Raw genomic sequence first — 14,691 nt, forward strand, 5'->3', positions numbered from 1 at the left:
ATTGTAAATTATGTTTGACAACTAGAATTTAGTGGTTTTGTTATTGGTTGTCTTTGACCATTACACAGATTTCTGTTCTTCATTTTAATGTGTACAGTTTCAAGCAAGCAGCATATGATATTGATATAAACATGGCATTTTGTAAACAGGCTTATAAATGAATTTTTAGATCATGATTAAGACAAACCAGATGACAAAAATAAACGATATGTTTGCAATTTACTCCACTAACTTTAGAATAGTGGTTTCATGAACACCTGTGAATTGACCAAAGGAGGGAGACTCTTGTTTCATTTTACCTTTGTACACTCTTCTAAATGTTGCAACAGTTGTACGTGTCTATAGACCTCTTCTTTTGACCTTAAAAAAGGTGTCTATCACTAGCAGAACTGATTGTTTCACAAATAGTTTTGCCAAAATAAGTATTACTGCTGTCTCGTTATTTTAGTCAAACAGCAGTTTCATGTTTATACAGGGGCCTACATTCCTTTTCTAACATTTTTTTTTAAAAAAAAAAGAAATCTGAGGCAAATGCCACATAAATCCAGAATAGTAAGATTTTTATATAAAAATAATAATATTAATAGCAGCTGTTAAAAGGCATGAGTACATAAAAGGGTCTCTGTGCCTGGTGCTGAAAAGATAGTACCCCCCCAAGTTCGGATAGAATCTAGAATAGAATAGACTATAATAGAATCTGGATTCATCATTTGTTGTGTACAACGACACATATTAGGTCTGCTCATATTGTGCTCTATTGGCACAGGACCCGAGGCAGAGTGGGTCAGCATCATTCCAACTCACCACCACGCTTTGGGTTGGATCCAAACTTCACTCTTGCTGGTAAGAGAGGGAAAGGCACATTTTGCTGATTTCCCCCTCCCCTTGCAGTTTTCAATGTCGCCTTCTATCCTGTCATGGATGGCTGGGGAACCTTCCAGAACATTGTGGGAGAGGTGGCTACAGGGAAGAGAGAGGAAATGCTGCAAACCTACTCTCCACCCCATCCTGCCACCAGAATCACTCTGCTGCATCAGAAGCCTTCCATGGATGGATGGATGGATGGATGGATGGATGGATGGATGGCAAAATGTGGATCCTGCCCATAGAATATGATTGTTTGTTTAGAACCACTTTCTTAGCTGTGAGCTCCTCTTAATAGTTTCTATGTACAGTCATACCTCGAGCCGCGTACGCTCCATTATGCGTACGTTCGACTTACAGACCTCCGCAACCTGGAAGTCCTCCCCGGAGCACGCGGGTGTGCAGAAGTGTTCTGCGCACTTCGTGCATGCGCAGAAGCGCAACAACGGGCAAACTTCCGGGTTTTTTCTTTTTTCCCAGGCATTCGTGTTAAGCACACCCGTGTTACGTAGCGCGATCCAGAACGGATTGCGTGCGTAACACGGAGTACCACTGTATCTATCTTTCAAAAATGAATTCTTTATAGCCTTTTGATTTATTTATTTACTATGAAATTGCAAACTCCAGGCTAGGACATACTGGTACTTATACTATTAGTTGCCTAATGCTGTTTCATGGTAATTTACATTTTAACTCATTCTTTTTCATATCATTTGTTCTCCAGCTTCACACAAAGTGCCTCTAATAAAATCCTTACAATTTGATTTTTTAAAAAAGTTTTTTATATAATTTTTCCTTATTTTTATAATATCACTTTTCTTCCTTCGTGGGACTTAAGGCAATATGTGTATGTTTCCCACAAGGTCTTCTGTCCGCACACTGACCAGGCCTGGTTGGCTTCACCAAGGTGGCTGCCTCAGCTGCCTTCAGATCATAGCTGTTGGATGCTGACACTTCAGTGCAATTTTATAAATTATCCTATTTCACTTCACAACTGTGCTGTTAGTTAGGCTGAAAGATAGTGATTTGCCCAAAGCTTTCCAAAGAGCTTCCTGGAAGAACAAAAATTTAAACTCTAGTTTTCCCAGAATCAACATATGCTACTTGAAAACACCAAGTCCTTAAATAAATACAGTGGTACCTCGGTTTTCAAACGTCTCCATTGATGAACATTTCGGTTTATGAACACCGTAAACCTGGAAGTAAATGTTTCAGTTTTCAAACCTGCCTTGGAAGTTGAACATGCCATGCAGCTTCCACTGAGTGCAAGATCCTGAGGCCTAGCTGTCAGCTGTTGAGTTTTCGGTACTCAAACATTTTGGAACTCGAACGGTCTTCCAGAATGGATTACATTCGAAAACTGAGGTACCACAGTACTAGTTTTAGGATGTAACATTTGGAGCAAATTGGAAAACACTAAATTCAAACAGTTTGCATTCTGTTTACCCTAGTATTAAGCATATTTACATGCAACTAAGTTCCACTGGTTTTACATCAGGACTTGCTTCCAGATAAGTGTGGTTAGAAGTGCAGCCTGAATGCGTGTTTTTAAATGCTGCTAATTTATTAATGATGGTGAGTATACAACTTGAGAAAAAAATGCAAAAATAAACGCTTGTGAGAAAAGTTAGATTTGAACCATTAATTAAGAAGTCAATCTTGCGAAACTAAGAATAACTACTTCCAAAAAAAAACCTCTGAAGAAAATAAAACAGAATAAGAAATTAAAATCTTCCAGTTGTTGATAGTATATTACTATCTCCCTTAGAATGCAATCCTAGGCACACTTTCCTGGACACAGTGTGACATCCTTCTTACTCTAATTCCCAGTGCCTATCCTATTATGAGCCAAGAACTATTAGGAAGTTGGAAGCATGGCACCAGGTATGGGGAACCTTTGGCCCTCCAGTTTTTGCTAAACTGAAACTCCCATTGGCCATGCTTGCTGGAGCTGCCCCACAGTTGGTCTTGGTCCTTTTTAGTGGCTACACCAATAGCGTGGAAGAGCTCCCATAAAGCATGGATCATCCCGTCTCTGGCTTCCTGCTAAGATGTGTGTGTTTGTGATATCTACTGTTGTTGCTTTTAAATGGATTTTACTTTTGTGTTGTTTTCTTTATTGTGTGTTTTACTGTAGCCCCCTTTACTAGGAATAAGCCCCACTGAACTAGTTGAGACTTACTTATAAGTAAACAAGTATAGGATCACACTGTCAAAGTTAAGTGTGTCTGATAACATGTGCTTAGCTCAGGACTTTTTTCTTAGTACCTGGACTGAACTTAAATTTCTCTCGCACAAAAGTTAGATTTGCCCTCAGGTTTTCTCAATATCAGCAGACCAATGGGACGTAATATCATCTGAAGCACCTATAGTGACCATAAGTACAGGACATCTGAGTGTGGAGGTGGATTTGTGAGGAAGAAGTGACAGGTGCATCCCAAAAAAGAGTTTGGGAATTGTGCTATCTTTAGGTTACAACAGAATACCACACCATCGTGGGTGGCATTCAATGCTAGACCTACGCAAAGTAGACCCATTGAGTTTAATGGACATGGCTAAATTACATTCATTCTTTTTCGTGGCTCTACTTTGTGTAGGACACAGTTGAATACAATCGTGTATAAACACATTATGTAGGAATTCTTTCTGAATGCACCACTGGCCAATTAGACTTTGCATAACTGTGCAGTGAAATGGTTAAAACCTTACTAATGGAAAACATGAGAGAGGGAGAGAGAGAACACTGCTTTTAGAAACTCCTTTATTATGGCATTTATTGGATGCAGTTCTTTAATAGGACCAGAAGAATATGTGTGTGTGTCCTTAAGTTTATAGATGAGATAGCTGTTTAATTATTAAAACGCAGAACAAACAGAATTGATTATAGAAAAGGAAATTGTGAAATACCATAATGCCAGTGCTTTTCTATTGAATGCTGCAGCTATTTCAAAGTATGCACAAAGCTTAACACATGTAAAGAATCCATATGCCTCACTCAATAGCTAAACTAATTTTCTGTTTTAAAATTTCTAGTTTCTGAAGACAAAACTTCAAAGGAAGTCAGACCTATGTTTATCCCTCTTATATGTCAGAGTTTAAATGCAATGTTTTATGTATACAGTCATCATGACAGTTGAAAGAGCTATGAGGAAAAGCAATTATATAATTGCTTCAAGTATTAAGTGGAAGGGATAAAGGTTTTTAGAAACCATAGAACTGTTTTAATAATTGTATCACCTGAAGTTGAGTAGCAAAATTTTGTCCTGATTATTTATAATAAGTAATTAACAATATGCATGTATAGGCTATCAAAGATTTTCAGAAATTGTTTTTCACTGGCATTCTCACGCGTGCACACACACACATATACAAACACCCCATCATTTTCTATTTTAGCAGTTTCCACAATTTAAATATTACATTCCTATTGTTTGCTTTCTGTTATATTAGTAGTGTGTGTTTTGCAATTCTAATCTTCACATTTTTCTTTCTTTATCACCAAAGTAAGCCTTTTGAAGCCATGGAATTTTTCACAGCAATATTGACAGTGTTCACATTTGCATGATGACAGCCAAGGAATGGAGCAGTAATTTTTGAAATTGCAGAAGTATTTAGAACACTGATAAAAGCTGAAATATATTTTTGATGGATTGAAGTTAAGCATACATGATTTTTCCTGCTGTCAAAAGGCTCTGAATTTAGTGAATATTTGCCTGCTGTGAGAATGCAAGATTAACATCACAACCATCACCCGGGCACCCAAACCCTGCAATTTAATAGCTTTTTAGGTTCTTTCCTTTTTCTAAACAGCAATTAATCTCATTTTAGTACAATTTTCTCGTTTCTGAAGTTGCTCATTGAATCGCTGTTTTGTTCATATTTGGCTTCAGCTCCTCTGCATAGTCATTAAAGTCCCAATTAATGTCACCTTTAGCTGAAGAGTACTCATTTTTATTGAGAAAATGACAGTTGCTGCCATGAGTAGTGCAGTGTAATATACATTAATTGCCCTGTAACACTGGTAATTACGAGTTTTTCAAGCCTCTCAGTAAACTGTCATGCCTAGACAAGACTGTGCTAAAATAGATTACTCATTAGGGAGACCTGTCCTGTTTTCTGTTGGGTTCTTAGTGTTGGTTTAAAAAAAAAAAATCTTGAGCTTGAACAAATAGTTGCCAAAAGCAATTTCCTACAACAACATACTTCTGTTGGGTTCTCCACCCGTCACTTAAGTCTGCGGTCAGCAAATAGACAGGGTGCAGCAGACTCAAGAGAAGCTGAGATTTGGACAGTTTTTATGTACGGTGCTCAGGAATAAGCTTCATAGTCCTTAATTCAGCACTGTAGCATTGTAGTATGCTGTGTTAAAACAGATACGTACTGCATTATGAAACAGAAATTGGTACTGACAGTGTTTGGTTAGTAAAATCATAACATCACTCACTGTCAGCTGTATTGAACTTATTAAACTTGTAGCCAAATAGTTCTAAATTCAGAAATTATCTGGTCTGTTGAAGAATAATGTATTTGGGTGTTTTTGGGGTGTATCTCGTACACTTTTAGATTATATATCTGAAGAACATAGTGCTAATACCATGAGTGAAATAATTGGTTCTCAGTATCAGCCTTTAATACATGTTGTTAAATATATGTCACACCACCAACTGAGCTGAAAAATCAGGTGCTTCTAATTTCAGAACGAATGTATTTTCCCCTCTCTTTCCAGAGCATTTCTTGTTTTTTTCATTTTTTAACATAATCACTTCTAAAGGCAAGGCAGTGCTGAACTGAAAACCTTTGTTTTATCTTTGTTATAACACCTGCTTTAGGCAATCTGCTCCCTTTCCTCCCCACCCCCCCAAATGAATTTTGTCACAGCCTTTCTTATTCTCTGATAGTGATGAGCTAATGAAAGTAGATAGTACAATTTGTGCTGACCAGGTAGCAACTGCCAGCGTACAGCTGAGGATAGTTTAAAGAAATAAATAAAATATAGCACTATATCACTGATTTACCCATTACACAACATTAATAGTGAGAGACCTTGGTGTGTTTATCTGTTTGTATTGGTGTGCATTTATCGAATTGTTTATGACAAGACTAATTGGGGTAATTGTAGACACTGAAATTACCTGTCAACTATATGTAACCACACTCCCTTTCTTTCTGACAAATGATGACAACTGAGGGACCCCGTAGCATTACTCATGATGGCTTTTCGAGTGGTAATAAGGACAATAGGGGCCCTGGCTAATTTGACATGGACAGCCTTCACAACAAGAAGCCAGCTAAATGACTTGTCAGTAGGGGAAAGAAGTCGGAAAAGTAATGGAGTCCCCCATGGCGCTCTGACAGGGAGATGAGGCAATTTCAACGGAAAGTGAAAAGGCTTCAGTTTGTCAAGTATTTAGAACAATCAGAGAACAGCTAGAGGCTGGAACCTGACAATAAATTTGTGAACCATGGTAGCAGTTTCATATAGGTCAGTTATTTCATAATGGTTATGCAGCTTTTAGAGGTTTGTGCTTTCGTAGTGTACTTCACATCCGCCAACTGGTGCTTTGTCACCTTAAATTTGTGCTTTGCTTTTACACAGTGGGAATAATAGTTAAGGTTACAGAGTAACAGAAGTGTAAGACAGCATGGTTTTCAGACCCCCCAATATACTGAAAAATAAACAAAATCTGGATAGCAATCCTGTGATAGCATCCATTACAAGCCAGAGGTGTTAACACAGAGTAGTGGACTGCAACTTTCTCATTTGTGTTTTATTAAAAGCTTTCTTTTTTCTTCTTTTTTCTTAATTATTATGGGTCAGTTCCTGATGCTTTTTTTCTTGAACTATATTCCAATTTTTATGGTTTACATACCTGTGGTTACAAACATGTGTAACTAATTACATCACAAAAATAACTTGCATTTGTTTAATGTTTTGCTGAAAGACTGGAACATTAAATAGAATTATTAAATCTGAACTATTTATATGTTGAGATTTTCATAATATTACTTTCCCCCTTGTTTCTCTTAGTTATTTTATATATATATTCTTTTGATGTTAATTTATTGATAAAGACAGAGTAATTTTTTATATCTGTCATTTGTATGGTTTGGCTGTATATTTTGACCTGGATTCTCATTTTACTCCTTTCCTTCAATTTAGTGAAAACTTTCTCATCTATATTTGCATATGTATTTATCCTGTATACTAAAGAGCAGCCTTATCCTTTGACTATTGATATAACCAAATTGGCACAATCCACAAACAATAAGGAGGTATCAATAGGCTTGGGCAAAGTCCAAACTACCAAAAATAAAATTAAGGGGAGGGGAGCCCTGTGTGAGAACCCAAAACAGCCCAATGAGGACTGAGAATGCTCAGTGGCCAGCAAATGCTGGCAACTATTGGTGGGAGAGCATGGAAAACCAGAGAGAAGGACAAGGGGAATGCAGTACCAGGAAATAGGATATGAGCCTGCCTCACTGGAACCCTGAATAGGAGCACTCCATACTGCAATGTATGTACCAGGTCTCACCTTATTCCTCTTTTTCTATAGCTTTTGTAAAAGGCTTTTTCATTCCTAAGTGTTTTTTTATTCTTTTTGTATTTGTCCTGTACAGTAGTTACTTAATTGCATACTTCAGAGCTATGCAAAGATTTTGAACCCACATCTAAGTCCAGCATTTTGTCTGTCCATGTGAACTTCCTTCACTTAGCTTTCTTTTTTGGTCATGCGAACTTGATTCTCATGAATAATCTAACTGCAGATTTTTTTAAAATGCAGCACAGTTGCCACCAAAGTTACTGTTTCCTTCTTATCACTTTGGCTCCAGAGCCCTTAAATAAGTGCTTCAGTATCAGTCTCACATGTTCATGTTATACTGGCCCAGTCTTTCATAACCTTATGCCAAGCCATGGCTTAATACAAACAGGAGAGCATGTGGGCTCCTGGAACAGAGATAGCCATTTTTCTCTTCCTCCCCTCCTCCTGCTGGTGTGCTCCTGTGAGTTAAGCCATGGTTTGGCTTAACATGTTGTCCATGGTTTGCTCTTGAGATTGCAGCTTATGGTGTGTAGTCCCAGTGCCCAGTCCCAGGGAGTATCTGTTGCAGTACTCTGCAGATTAGTTGTGCTGTCACCCATTGGGAATGACAAAAAAGTAGACTAGAACCATCAGAGCATTTTGCTCAACTGTGAAATATGTTTATAGAGGCCATGTAGAAACTGACCCAGTGTAACTCAGCATTGCCTGACCGCTAAGTAAGCTCAGTCTTCATTGAGCTGCCCCCCTTCCTTGGAGTTTTATTTCCTAAACATTTTTGTACTTCTGCAGGCCCCAGGATTCCACCAAAGATGCTGATACATCCCTCTCATTTTTCATCTACAACCATATTGTCACTTAAGAACTGAATTCACTCTCTGAAGAAGAATTTATGAATTCAGCATCTGTTTCAGAGCTGGAATAAAATTATTGATTAATGATATTTAGTATGTGTGTATATACATATATTTAGTTGGTGTGTGTTTGTGTAGATAGATACAGATGAAGTGTGTGTGTCCATTATTCTGTTCAATACAAATGTAGCATATTAGAGAGAGAAAATAATTATATATTATTGCTGTTTTTATTACATTTATGTATTTGCAAAGTCATTTCCCCTTTTTTCTTTTTTGTTAGTTGGATGTAGTGAAACCTATTTATCTAATAGGTGGCATATGTTGTAGAGAAAAACACAACATCCTCGTTTCCTCCAGACAATCAACCATGAAATAATTAACTGAACTTTTTGTTTTTCCAGCAGATTTTAAAGAAATACAATACAATTGAATTTGTCCAGGTTTTTAAGTGGGGAAGGGAAGGGGACATAAAAGATGTGACCTAAGCATTTTATCTGGCCACATTCTCTTTTAACTGTTAAAATATCCCGAAGCACTCGATCACATTGCATTTTAATTTTAAAGCCATGTGTTCTATTAGTGAAGGGCACATGTTACTGATTTGCACTCAAAATTCCAGCCTGTTTACCAGAACACAAGGCTGGCATGTCCAGAGTCTCATCTAGGTCAAAAGGCCTAGAGTCGACATCTTTCTGAAACTTTACCCTTGTGAAAACTGGAAGCTCTGATTAGCTCTGCCAACAGCCAATTGTATGGTTTCTTACTGCCACTGATTATATTAGCTTCACATTTATCAACTGCATAGCCAAGCACTTAACCTATTAACATAAGGATTTGTTTATTTAATGGCAGCTGCTATCCTCATCACAGTTGGGCCAAACCAGTGGGGTATATCTTGAAAGGATTTTTCCTAGTATGAAACAGCCCTCATACATTCACTCATATTTAGGCTATATTTGGTCCTGAACCATTAACTTAAATGGGTGTTTTGTAACTGACTTTTGTGACAAATTGGTTTCAGTCTGAGATACTATTTGATGCCTAGATGTTTGCACAAAGAAAAATTATTTAACCGTGTGTGTGTGTGTTTTAACACAAACCATGAGGTACATTTAAAACACCAATTCTATATGTGTCTACTCATTAGTAAGTCCTATTGTTTACAGTGGCCCTTGCTCCCAACATAACCAACAGCCAGCTACTCCTGTGGTGGGAGTGGATTGCACCCAAATATATAAAGTAATTTTTTGGTTGTGTAATGCCAGGTCAATGATTAACAAAACCACTGCCATCCACGACTTGATTGTGGATGGAGGATTTGACCTGGCATGTGTAACAGAGACTTGGTTGGATGAAGCAGATGGGCCTGTCCTTGCCGCTGCTTGTCCACCAGGTTTCTCTTACGCACAGCAACCCAGGCCATCTGGGCGGGGAGGGGGGGTTGCAGTGATTTTTAGGAAGTCATTAGTTTGCACCAGGCGTCCTATTGGGAAGACCCAGTTTTCTGAGTGCATGTTCTGGAAGTTGGGCAATAGGGGCAGTACAGGATTCCTTTTGGTGTACCAACCTCCCCGCTGCACCAAGGATTCCCTGCCCGAGCTGCTTCAGGTCGTGGCGGATATGCTCCTGGAGACACCTAGTTTGGTTGTCTTAGGGGATTTTAACATCCATGCCGACACGACCTTACAAGGGGCCGCTCGGGACTTCGTGGAAAGCATGGCCTCCATGGGGCTGTCCCTGAATAAGTCTGGTCCAACTCATAGCCGCGGACATGCCTTAGACCTGGTGTTTACCTCTATGGATGTTGGTGATCTGACACTAAGTAAAAGTGAAACAAAAGAAGTGCCATGGTCAGATCACTTCCTGGTGCAACTGGACTTCTCTGCGACCCTTCCCCTCTGCAGGGAGGTGGGACCGATTCAGATGGTCCGCCCCCACTACTTAATGGATCCAATTGGCTTTCAGAGAGTGGTAGGGGATGCATTATCCCATGTTGATGGCCTTTCAGTTGATTCCCTGGTGGCCCGCTGGAATGCGGAGTTAACCAGGGCTATTGACTGTCTGGCTCCGAAGCGTCCTCTCCGATTGCATGGAGCCCGGACAGCTCCGTGGTTTTCCCCGGAGCTGAGGGCGATGAAACAGTCGCTGAGACGGCTAGAGCGCCGGTGGCGGAAAACTCATTCTGAATCAGACCGGACACAGGCTAGAGCTCAACTTCGAGCCTACCAAGTGGCAATGGCGACAGCGAAGAGGACCTTCTTCGCTGTTTCTATTGCATCTGCAGAAAACAGCAGCAGGAGACTCTTCCAGGTGGTTCGCAACCTAGCAGAACCACCTTTGTCACCGGGGTCTGGTAGGGACCCCAAGATCTCCTGCAATGCTTTTGCAAAGTTTTTTGCAGATAAAGTCGCTCAGATTCAGAAGGAGGTAGACTCCACCGTGGGAGCAGGGCCGGGGCGGGAGAGTGCTAGAGACCTGTCTAGTCATGTTTCATGGGATCAATTCCAATCTGTTACCTCCGAGGATGTGGACAGGCTGCTTGGACGAGTGAAACCGACCACCTGTCTCCTAGATCCTTGCCCATCCTGGCTTATAAAAGCTAGCCGGGAAGGGCTGGGCGATGGGCTCTGCGCGGTGGTGAATGCTTCCCTCTGCGAGGGAATCTTTCCAGACCCGCTGAAAGAGGCGGTCATTAAACCGCTTCTTAAAAAAACATCTCTAGACCTGGCCAATATGGCCAACTATCGCCCAGTCTCAAATTTACCATTCTTGGGCAAGGTGATTGAGCGGGTGGTTGCTGAACAACTCCAAGCACGCCTGGAAGATGCGGACCATTTGGATCCCTTCCAATCAGGATTCAGGCCTCATCATGGGACTGAAACTGCCTTGGTCGCGCTGGTTGATGATCTCCGGCGGGCTAGGGACAAAGGTGAGAGCTGTTTCCTGGTTCTGCTGGATCTCTCAGCGGCCTTTGACACCATCGACCATAACATCCTTCTGGACCGGCTAGAGGGGTTGGGAGCTGGGGGCACTGTTATACAGTGGTTCCGCTCTTTCCTCCTGGGCCGTGTTCAGAAAGTGGTGGTGGGGGATGAGTGTTCAGACCCCTGGGCTCTCACTTGTGGGGTGCCTCAGGGTTCTGTCCTCTCCCCCATGCTTTTTAATATCTATATGAAGCCGCTGGGAGAGATCATCAGGGGGTTTGGGTTGGGTGTTCATCAATATGCAGATGACACCCAGCTCTACCTCTCTTTTAAATCAGAACCAGTGAAGGCGGTGAAGGTCCTGTGTGAGTGCCTGGAGGCTGTTGGAGGATGGATGGCGGCTAACAGATTGAGGTTGAATCCTGACAAGACAGAAGTACTGTTTTTGGGGGACAGGAGGCGGGCGGGTGTGGGGGACTCCCTGGTCCTGAATGGGGTAACTGTGCCCCTGAAGGACCAGGTGCGCAGCCTGGGAGTCTTTTTGGACTCACAGCTGTCCATGGAAGCGCAGGTTAATTCTGTGTCCAGGGCGGCTGTCTACCAGCTCCATCTGGTACGCAGGCTGAGACCCTACCTGCCCGCAGACTGTCTTGTCAGAGTGGTGCATGCTCTGGTTATCTCCCGCTTGGACTACTGCAATGCGCTCTACGTGGGGCTACCTTTGAAGGTGACCCGGAAACTGCAATTAATCCAGAATGCGGCAGCTAGACTGGTGACTGGGAGTGGCCGCCGGGACCACATAACACCGGTCCTGAGAGATCTGCATTGGCTCCCAGTACGTTTCCGAGCACAATTCAAAGTGTTGGTGTTGACCTTTAAAGCCCTAAACGGCCTCGGTCCTGTATACCTGAAGGAGCGTCTCCACCCCCATCATTCAGCCCGGACACTGAGATCCAGCGCCGAGGGCCTTCTGGCGGTTCCCTCACTGCGAGAAGCAAAACTACAGGGAACCAGGCAGAGGGCCTTCTCGGTAGTGGCGCCCGCCCTGTGGAACGCCCTCCCGTCAGAAGTCAAGGGAATAAACAACTACCTGACATTCAGAAAACACCTAAAGGCAGCCCTGTTTAGGGAAGTTTTTAATTTGTGACTCTGTATTGTATTTTGATATTTGTTGGAGGCCGCCCAGAGTGGCTGGGGAGACCCGGCCAGATGGGCGGGGTATAAATAATAAATTATTATTATTATTATTATTATAAAATTATACTACATATACACACACAAACAAATTCCTTGTACATAGAAAAGTAGCATCAAGTTCTGCTAGCCTATTTATGTTGAGTTTCTTCTAGTGTTCCCTTGACCAAATATCTGTTTTAGCCTCTCTGTCTGTCTGTCTCTTTTTCACAACTGTTCAGTTACTGGTTGGAGTTAGTGGTTTTATTTAGTCTTGTGTTGTTTTTAGTATTCTTTTCTGTTAGCTATTTCTTAGAGCTTGTTCACCTCCTAAAAAGGCAAGATATAAATACCTTAATGGTAAGTAGATAGAATGATCCCACTATTTACACTTTGTCATTCTATTTTTAGTGCACCTACAGTACAGAATTGTTTGTGGCCTGCACTGAAATAAAGCTAATTTACCCATGAGTTATAAAATGCTAAAGGGAATGTTACCTGAGAATCACAAGATCCCATGAAGATTTTTAGCGGTTTCATTTTATGTGATCAAGTAAACACCCTAAAATCTATCATGCCCTAGATTATCGTCTCCTAAGTATAAGTATTTTATTAAGACCAGTATTTAAAAGCAAAAGCCTTTATAGAGCAACATTTCCATAAATTTGCACATACATAAATACTTATGTGTTAAGCCAGAGCAAATAAATACAGTAGGGAGTAAACAATGCCTAATCAAACAAACTTCTCAATCCACTTTGTGTAATATCTTAGGAGTTTCCATGCTTGGAAAATGAGGTTCTTAAAATTAACTAATAGTTCAAAGGTGGTGTAAATTACCTGGAATTACAAATGAATTGTAATTCTTACTTTTACTCCTTCAACTGGAATTATAGCTCTTTTAATCTCTAGAATTTACCATTTTTCTTCTGTTGCCATAGTGAAATCAGGTAGCATGAGCAAAGCTGCAGGGTTTTTTTTTTCCCTTCCCTTTGAACTTAGTTAAAAATAATGCTTAATCTATTAGGCATGCTCTTAAAATATGCTTTAAAAATGTAAATGTAAAAGTAGAGCAGGTGGAAAGTCAAAGACTGACAGGTTTAGAAATGAGAATCCTGTTTATCCATGTGCAGTTTCAAGGAAAGATTTTGCCCCTTTATGAGTTACTTTTTGCCTCGAAAGACATTTTAAACCCAAAGAAACATTTTGCTTTGCCAAGTTCACTGTTTTGAAATGCAGGTGTGATCTCTACACATCCAAAAACAATCCAAACTTGTGAGAGTAATAGCTTTTGCTACTGAAACGGGTAGATTTATTTTGATTATATATTTTCTGGTTTTATATTTTGATTTTGTTCTGTGAACCTCCCTGAGACCTCTAGGTATAGGGTGATATATAAATTCAATTATTAATAATAATATTTTCATACTGAGTTTTTTTCTGATGAAAGCCTCTGTTAACCTGTGCCCCCCCCCCATATGTTGTTTTCCTGCAAATCTGATCTCATCATCCCTGTCCATTGGTCATGCTGACTGGAGCTGATGCAAGTCTGATAGCATAGGAAAGGCCACAGCTCCCCACCCCCCAAACTCTTATCTTATTTGCTAGCTCTTGAATCACCTGGCTGTCAAAAAATGCTGGTGTAATCTTGATTGGGTTTTGCTCAATTACAGTAGTGAACAGTAGCAGGCAGCGGGGTTGTGCTGGGTTGTTACCTAGCTGAGTTGCAGCTGCATGGAGATGGGCAAGTAAGCGGTGAGTTTGGTACAGTGCAAACACACAGGCAGAAGCACCAGATTGGATCTATTGGCATGTTCGCACCGCAACAACCTCACGTTCACCTGGCCCCTCTTCATCTCCATCCTGTTATGCACCAGCCATTTGGCCAGAGGGAGATCAGGTAAGTGGCACAGCCCCAACACATCATATGCTACTGATTTTTATCCTGTTTCTCAAGCAAAGGCTACCGGTGCTTACTAAGATGGTGGCTCTGTCTCTACAGTTGGCAGCAGTAATGCTTCTGAATACCGGTTGCAGGAAACCACAGGAAAGGAGAACACTCTCATGCTCTAATCCTGCTTGTGGGCTTCCCACAGCCATCTGCTTGGTCGCTGTGAGAACAGGATGCTGGGCTAGATGAGCCATTGCCCAGATCCAACAGGCTATTATGACATTCTTACACTCAATTAGTATTTTGTAGTGTTACCCTTCTACTTTGAAAGTAATTCAAAGTGTCTTTTTTCACTCTGTCTTTATTGAACTATGATTTATTTATTTATTTAGAAAAGCTTTATAAACTGCTTAATCAAAGACTGAGTCTCTGGGGTACATTGT

General features: G+C 40.8%; 1 protein-coding gene across 6 annotated transcripts in view; it reads left to right on the plus strand.

Annotated features, from left to right (window-relative positions):
- Positions 1 to 14,691, plus strand: part of C1H15orf41 (chromosome 1 C15orf41 homolog) — a 118,410-nt gene that overhangs the window by 98,290 nt on the left and 5,429 nt on the right. Inside the window, exon 11 of one of the 6 annotated variants that reach the window (XM_033144534.1) lies at positions 8,196 to 8,361. The exons of 4 other annotated variants lie outside the window; for them this stretch is intronic. In XM_033144534.1, the coding sequence (XP_033000425.1) occupies positions 8,196 to 8,265 (70 nt within the window). In that variant the 3' untranslated portion in view covers positions 8,266 to 8,361. Of the gene's footprint in view, positions 1 to 4,368; positions 6,874 to 8,195; positions 8,362 to 14,691 lie in introns of those variants that run through there. One more of the 6 variants, XM_033144544.1, reaches the window with a different exon arrangement.

Source organism: Lacerta agilis, chromosome 1 (genome assembly GCF_009819535.1).
Source record: "Lacerta agilis isolate rLacAgi1 chromosome 1, rLacAgi1.pri, whole genome shotgun sequence".
Taxonomy (NCBI): domain Eukaryota; kingdom Metazoa; phylum Chordata; class Lepidosauria; order Squamata; family Lacertidae; genus Lacerta; species Lacerta agilis.